Source organism: Pteropus vampyrus, unplaced genomic scaffold, assembly GCF_000151845.1.
Source record: "Pteropus vampyrus isolate Shadow unplaced genomic scaffold, Pvam_2.0 Scaffold233, whole genome shotgun sequence".
Lineage (NCBI taxonomy): Eukaryota > Metazoa > Chordata > Mammalia > Chiroptera > Pteropodidae > Pteropus > Pteropus vampyrus.
In genome coordinates, this window is record NW_011889014.1 from 581,648 (window position 1) to 588,979 (window position 7,332).

At 48.6% G+C, this 7,332-nt stretch overlaps 1 protein-coding gene across 1 annotated transcript in view; it reads right to left on the bottom strand.

Moving 5' to 3' along the window:
- The window catches only part of EVA1C (eva-1 homolog C), a 77,463-nt gene that overhangs the window by 7,025 nt on the left and 63,106 nt on the right, over nt 1–7,332 (bottom strand). Inside the window, exons 6-7 of the mRNA XM_023519716.1 lie at nt 3,681–3,761; nt 2,313–2,402 (exon numbers count right to left, since the gene is read on the bottom strand). Of these exons, the coding sequence (XP_023375484.1) occupies nt 2,313–2,402; nt 3,681–3,761 (171 nt within the window). The remainder of the gene's footprint in view (nt 1–2,312; nt 2,403–3,680; nt 3,762–7,332) is intronic.

Here is a 7,332-nt window from a genome sequence, read left to right on the forward strand (position 1 = left end):
TGTTGAAATGTTCAGCCTGATGACCTGCACTTCATTGCACTGAGCTGGCATGCCTGGTGAGGAAAGGCTGTGGGCTGGGGACAACATCCAGAGTGACCACCCAGCGAGTGACGTGCCCAGGAAATTCACAGGCAGGTGCAGAGGCCCCTGTTCCATGAAGACTTTGTGAGCCTCTGTGACAAATGAGCTTCTTGTGGCGGCTTCATTTCCCTAACACTTGACACAGGGCATTTAGAGCTCCTTTCTCTTAAACTTGAAATTACGGCCTGGCCGTGGTTCACTGAGATGAATGTGCCCAAACAGCCCTCAACCAAACCAAATAACAACCCATCAAGTCCTTACATTTCTTTAAAATTGAATACCTATACATAGCAAATAAGGGTGATAAGAAGGTGCGGGACAGCTCACGACACCAGATGAAGATTCATCATCCTGTCATCTGTTAGCTACTCACTGTGCATCTACTCTGTGCCAGCACTGTCCTGGGTGCTGGAATATGACAATAACTGAGATGACAAAATCTGCCGCTGAGATGCTTAACATCTAGCGGAGATGGGATCCCTAAACAGAGGAATCCCTGCAGTGATTTCTGGGAGCATAGAGAAGGGTAGACAGGGATGGAAGGAAGCTAAGTCAGATAACTCGAGGTCATGCTGTTTCCATCCCTCAAACTTCTGCAGGGCACACTTCTTGCTTGGAAAAGCCAGAGCACTGGTCTTATATCTACTGAGTCTGAATCCTGGCCCTGCCGATGTCCACACGATGGCCATGAACAGCTCCTCTGACCCTGGGCTTCCCTATGTGCAGATTGGGGGACCAGAGTCCCCTCTCTCAGGGTTGTTGCTATGGACCGAATTGTGTTCCCGTCAAAATTTATGTTTTGAAGCCTTAATTCCCAATGCGGCTGTATTTGGAGACAGAACCTCTAAGGAGGTAATCAAGGTCAAATGAGGTCATAAGGGTGGGGCCCAGATCCAGTAGGATTAGTGTCCTTCTAAGACACACCAGAGAGCCCTCTCTCCCTCTCCGTGCCCTACAAAGACGCAGCAAGAAGGCAGTTGTCTCTGAGCCAGGAAGAAGCTCTCACTAGACACCAGATCTGTTGGCATATGGATCATGGACTTCCAGCTTCCACAACTGTGAGAAAATAAATTTCTGTCATTTAACCTGCTGACTGGGACAGTTATTGAGAGGCAGTGACAAGGCCCACAGTGGCCGCAGCACAGTGAACAGCGTCCTCCTTACTCCTCTTTAATTATTCTCTGTTTGGAGGATTTTCATGATGACTTTCCTCTACGGGGACTTTCCAGGGACTTTGAAAATTTGGGGATATTTTTGACAATCAAATTCCTCATATCTCTTAACTTTGATAATCATCAGGAACAGCAAGAAATGGAAATGGGAGGTGGTCAGGAAAGAGGAGAGTCTCCAAGGAAACCAGCAAGCACACAACAAGCACACAGGAGGAATATTGACACAGGAAGATGCAAGAACAGTAGAGGATCCCAAGGCTGTTCTGCCTCCTTAGCCGAGAGGCTCCCTTCAGCCTTTATCTTCCTCTGAGAAAGGCTCACCCCAAACAGCCCCAGCCCTGGCAGGCCCTGAATAATAACCCCGTAATTCAGTATGTTAACACGTATTTTACAAAAGGCCTCGGAGGGACTGGCCTCCTTGAACAGAGCCAGGAACGCATTGCCGAAACTTGCGGAGTTGACATTCTAAAACACGGCCTTGGCGCAGGCGGGCCGAGGACGATGAGGAGAGAAAGTGTGCCCCGTCCCCTCACGGCCGAGCCACTCTGGCTCTGCTAATGGCGGAAGGCTGAATCTGACTGATCCTGGACGGGATGATTGTAAGGGAAACTGTGAGAAGGAACTTGGTGACTCAGAAAGGGACTCTGTCTTCATAGGGCATGACCAGTTTTGTTTACTAAGTGATGGTTTGGCACAACTTTCTTCCAGCCAAGGGTGGAATTCACTAATCCCAGGCCCTTCCCAAATTTGAGAGCTGAGAAATAAATGCATTCCTCGGGTTCTTACTTTTCGAAGCATAAAATACCCTGACTCCTAAACAGTGTGACTTCTTCTGTTTACTACCCCCTGGTGTGATTCTCTTGTTGGTGGCCCGATTGGAATTGGAACTGAATTCAGGCCTCTGTGTTTCCAGATTTTAGAAGACTAGAGTTGCCATGTCAAACTTGAAGTCATTTTTCTTTAGCTCGCTGAGCGTTGCAATGAAATAGTGCATTTGTTAGTAAGGCTTTATTTAGTAAATCCGTTAGCATTGTAAGACCCTTCGATTCATCGACCTACCTCTAAGGTACGCAAATGCTGCCAGAGAATTGCTAACAATTACTCCATCTTTCCTCAGAACCTTCGATTCACTTGGGTCAGACTTTATACCTGTTTTATAAAAAAAAAAAAAAAAATGCAAGACCAATTAATCACAGCTATTGACAGTCTCCTGCCATAATAAATAAAAAATCATAGAAATCAAACACATGGGCCTCTGACTAAATTATGTGAGACTAAGCCAGAAAGGGCACTGAGTAAGTAGCCCCTGAAAATATTAAACGATGAGAGAGATTTGGAAATTCTAAAACGTGTTGGTTCCGACTTCAAGTACCACTCATCCACTCCACTGCAGAAGGGGACGAATTTATGTCCCCACCCTAATGGCAATGGCATCTATCACATCTAATAATGTCGTGCTTAACCTCAGAGCTGCTATCTGCTCTGCTGACCGCAGATAAAACCAACCTCAGATTACGGAGGGGGGTCGAATTGGATTACTTTTCTGGAAATTACAACAAAATGCAGGGCAGATCTGGGGTCGGATGCCTGGTTAAACTGCTGTGATGGAGTTTGGGGAGCTCCCAGTGGGGCAGCTTTGGGGCTCTCGGAACCCCTGGGGAGGTCAGACAGAGCAGAAGCCCCCACGGGAGGATGGCACAGCACTTTCGGGCCTCTGCTCCCAGGAGACCAGGATTTCCGTGGTGTGGGTAGGAGGCCTGGGAGACGCAGCGCCTGGGAGAAAGCTGGAGCGGCAGAACGGGAAAAGCGTGGAGCACGGACGGTAGCCATCTCCACGCTCTGACGCTGGGCTGATTTCTATTTCTTGGTGCTTTCCTGTGTTTTCCACATCGGGCACACTTTTATACTTAGGGGAAAAAGACCTCATAGATGTAATGAAAGTGACACAAAACTCTCATCATCTCAGATGCTCTGCAGTTTCTATCAGGAGCTCCACCTGTCTGCATTCCGTTCTACATTTGATAAGAAAACCAAAATGCTCCTCCCCCTTGTTTACAGAAGTCCAGCGAGAACCCAAGAAAGAAGGTGGCCTGAGCTCGCGGGCCCGTGGGTCCAGCCTGGGTCTGGCCACCCAGGCGCCTAATGTGATCATCTTTCCAATAAGCTCATCGTAGACTCCAGGGACCCCAAATTTATTTCTGAACAGATCTCTTTCGATCTGCTTTTTCTCTTAGGGAAATGGAAGAAGGATTTCATTCACCTATAATTTAGAAAAACAAAATGACATGTTGGCCACCATTTGCTACTGTTCACCACGGCACCTCCCGACACCCCTTTCATTTGAACCAATGTGCACCTGACGACGGTTGCACAGGGCTGTTCACCTTTCCTTAAAGAGAAAGGCTGCTGGGAAGCCATAAAAATTACCGTGTTCGCCATCTTTCTGCTTCAGAGAGGGTTTCAGGTTAGTGATAGCTGGGTCGATTGCGGTGAGTATGTTCTTGGGAACTAAAAACCAAAAAGAAATATTTTAAAGACTTAGGACACTTCCTATGTATTTTGACTGCAATGTAGATCAGATTTAAAAAGTCAATTTGCAAATCAGTACATTAATCACTAGCTCTGCTTGTCGGATACAATCACACATACACCAACGGCACCTGCGTGATCATCAGATGCCCCAGAAGGGTAATTGTAGGTCTATTTTGCAGTATTAAATATATATCTAAAGAATAAATAAAATATGATATCTCTATGCAGTAGAATACAATTCGGCCATAACAAGCAGTAGAGTTCTAGTGCATGCTACGGCACGTGGGAACCTCAAATGTTGTTCAGGGAAAGAAGCCATCTACTGAACGATTCCATGAAAATGAAATATCTGGAAGAGGTAAATCTATGGAGACAGAAATTAAATCAGCGGTTACCTAGGACTGGAGGATGAGAATGGGCATTGACTGCCAATGGGTGCGAGGGAGCTTTTGGGGATCGTGGAAATGTTTTACCATTGGAGCGTGGTGACAGCTGCGCAGCGCTGTAAATTGACTGGAAATCAAATTGTTTTTACTTTAAATGGGTGAATTTTAAGATATGCAAATTGTACCTTAATAATACTGTTAACTCCGAACATGAACTTCTCTGACACGAAGTGAAACAAAATGGCCATAACCGATTCAGAATCCACCACTGACTCCTTCTACTTCCAACTCTGCTTTTTACCAACAGCTCTTTCTTTAACTCCTTGCTTCCATCATAAGCCTGAAGAGAGTTCTAAGACCCCACGCTAGAACGAGCCTCTAAGGGTTCTGAGAAAGGATGGTAGGAAGATGAGGAGCGGAGGGCAGTGCGATAGACTCTTTCGGAACGTGGTTAAGATTCTGCCCAACTGACTCTAAGAATAAACCATCCAGGTCTCAGGATCCCCCAGGCAACGCGGACAAGATGAGAGCAACTAATCTGGAGGGCGAAGCAGGGATTCTGAAGGCCAAGCGCACTGCTGCCGGCTGGGAGGAGGGGGAGGAAACCAAATGTTTCTACTGCAGAACATTGCTTATTTTTGTTTGTTCTTTAGCTCAGCTGGTAACTGGGAGAAGTGGCAACAGGAAATAGAAGCGAAGCCAACACAAACGGTTCGACTGCACTGAGTTTTTATAAAGAGCTAGTAAGCCATCTTCAGCAGCGAGATAACCTCGTTTCCTTTCTCAGAGTGCTTAACTAAATTCTTCTGGGGATGTCCGAGGATCAACAAGCAAAGAACTTTGCTAAATGGTGAAACTTTCCGTGTGCAGGCCCTGGCACCTTTGTGACCATCAGCAACGAGGATCGCTTTCCAGGCGGAGGAGGCGGAACCTGTCCAGAGCCCCCAGGGACTGGCCCTTGTCTGACCACGGGGCTCGCTGCTGACCCCAGGGCCACAGCAGTGCTCCAGATTGCTGAACGGTTTGCCACAAAAGACTTCCTGATGAAATAGCCTCTTGACCATTTCTGTGCCCCAAGAAAGACACCCCTGGTTCCGGGAGTAAGTCCTCCCTGCCCGTGGCACTTCTTCCTCATGTCTGTCCCTTGGCTTGTTCTTAAAGACATGGCCAAAGGAATGCTTTGGCTCTCTGCAAAGGCCGGAGGCTTTATATTTCAAGAAATGGGAAGAGCTCGGCAAGGAAGGGCATTTTAGGATGAGTTTTGCAGAATAACCAGGCACTCGGAGATCGACTTGTCTGTGTACGCTGTAAGCCCACATTAGGGAACTGGCGGAAGAACCTTTTAGGACCTTTAAAACGACAACAGGTGTCAACACACCTGTCAGATTCTTGCATCTGCTTGTTTCAAGAATGAAGACGGAGCCCGGGGTGTGGTTTATGACCACCCCTCAAACCCGCCTGTCTGCAGTGCAGACACATTTGTGAAAACACCAGCAAACCACTGTTCGCGGAGCTCTCACCTGGGCTCAGCGTTTACACAGAGCTTCTTCCACAGTCCTCACAGGGACCCTGTGAAGATGTGCATTATCCCTGCAGATGGGGAAACTGAGGCTCAGAGGTGCACCCTTCACCTAGTAAGAAGCAAACCTTCAACTCCTGGCCTCATTCACACATGGCCTTGACCTTTCCACGATGCCGTGCTGCCCGTGGGATGTTCAGCCATTGGGAACTGGATAAAAGATTCCTTCCTCGAAAGGATTATAGGGACGGCAACGTGCTTCCCACTCAGGCAAGTCCCCTCTCGAGACTGTTTAGGTAAAACCAGAGATGATGATTATAATGAACTTGAACGGTCACTAAATTTGGGCAGACCCCCACCTTGAATTCTTTTTTTTTTTTTCCCCCTTAATAAAACGTCTGTGTCAAGCTAGGGGTCAGCACAGACTTGAAGAAGCCTCCACAGGTTAAACTTAGGGCAGAAAAGACTTCTTCACAGCAGAGACGAAAATGATGTCTGCTTCACTGTCCCTCCTTCTCAACAGGTGTCCAGACTGCACGAACATCTGCCAATCCTGGCACCCCTACTCCTCTGTCCCCAAATCCTGGCACCGTCTGCCTGCCCCATCTCTCAAGAGTTGTGCCGGCCCCAGGCTGAGGCCCACATGGTTCCTGTGTCAGGCCAGGTTGCTGGCTGTGCCTCTGTCTTGGTGACCCTCCCGGATCTGGAGAGGGGCCCTCTCTGAGGGAGAGAGCTGGCCGAGTTCTCCAGGTCTCCTTGTCCTATTAGAAGGAAAGCCTAAAATTCAGCGTGTCCAACGGGTGTGGACTAATGATAAAACCTGGAGGGACAGTAGAGAGGACCTCGCTGAGCCGTGCATTAAACACTGGGGTGATGCACCTCCCAGCCCAATCAATGCCCCAGCGCCCAGCCCTGAGTGGTCGGCAACAGCCAGAGTGTCTACAGTTAGAAAAGCAAAGGCCCCACAGCCTGAACCACTCCCCCGAGGGTACAGAACGAGACCAGAGAGTCTCCACCCAGCCTAAAAGCTGAGAGCTTCGATGAGAGAGGCATGATTAAATGAAGCTCTATAAAATAAGGAGGCATGTTCCTTTTAAAATGTAAATTGATTATGCCCCCTGAGAAAATCCTTCAGTGGCTCCCCGACCCCCGTGGTACAAGCCGAGCCTTAACTGCCCATCCCCCAAGGCCCCTGGAGTCCCACTCCAGGTCTCACCTCCCAGCCTTTGCATGCACGGGTCCTTCTGCCTGCCCTGCCCTCCCCGCCACCTTTGCTGTGCTGGATCGTACACACCCATCATCTCATTTGCCTCAGACACCACCACCTCCCCTGAGAAGCCTTCCTGGTCTCCTGGGTCCCCAGAGCTCAAGATTCACCACATTCTGTCCCGCAGGCTGCGAGGGCAGGGGCCATGTTGTTCATTGAAACTGCCCCATCCCCAGCTCTGTGTCTGGCTCATAGCTGTGCTCAGTAAACATGTGTGGCATGAATTAAGACTTCCCCTTTGTATGACTCCGTGTGTTCGGCCACGAGGTGGTGGTTCAGTGGCCTTTTTGCATACAGATGCTCACCCTTTCAGAATATTCTCCCTGGCTACACAACAAGGACAAGCCCTGGTGAGGCAGCCCTGCCCCCAGTTCA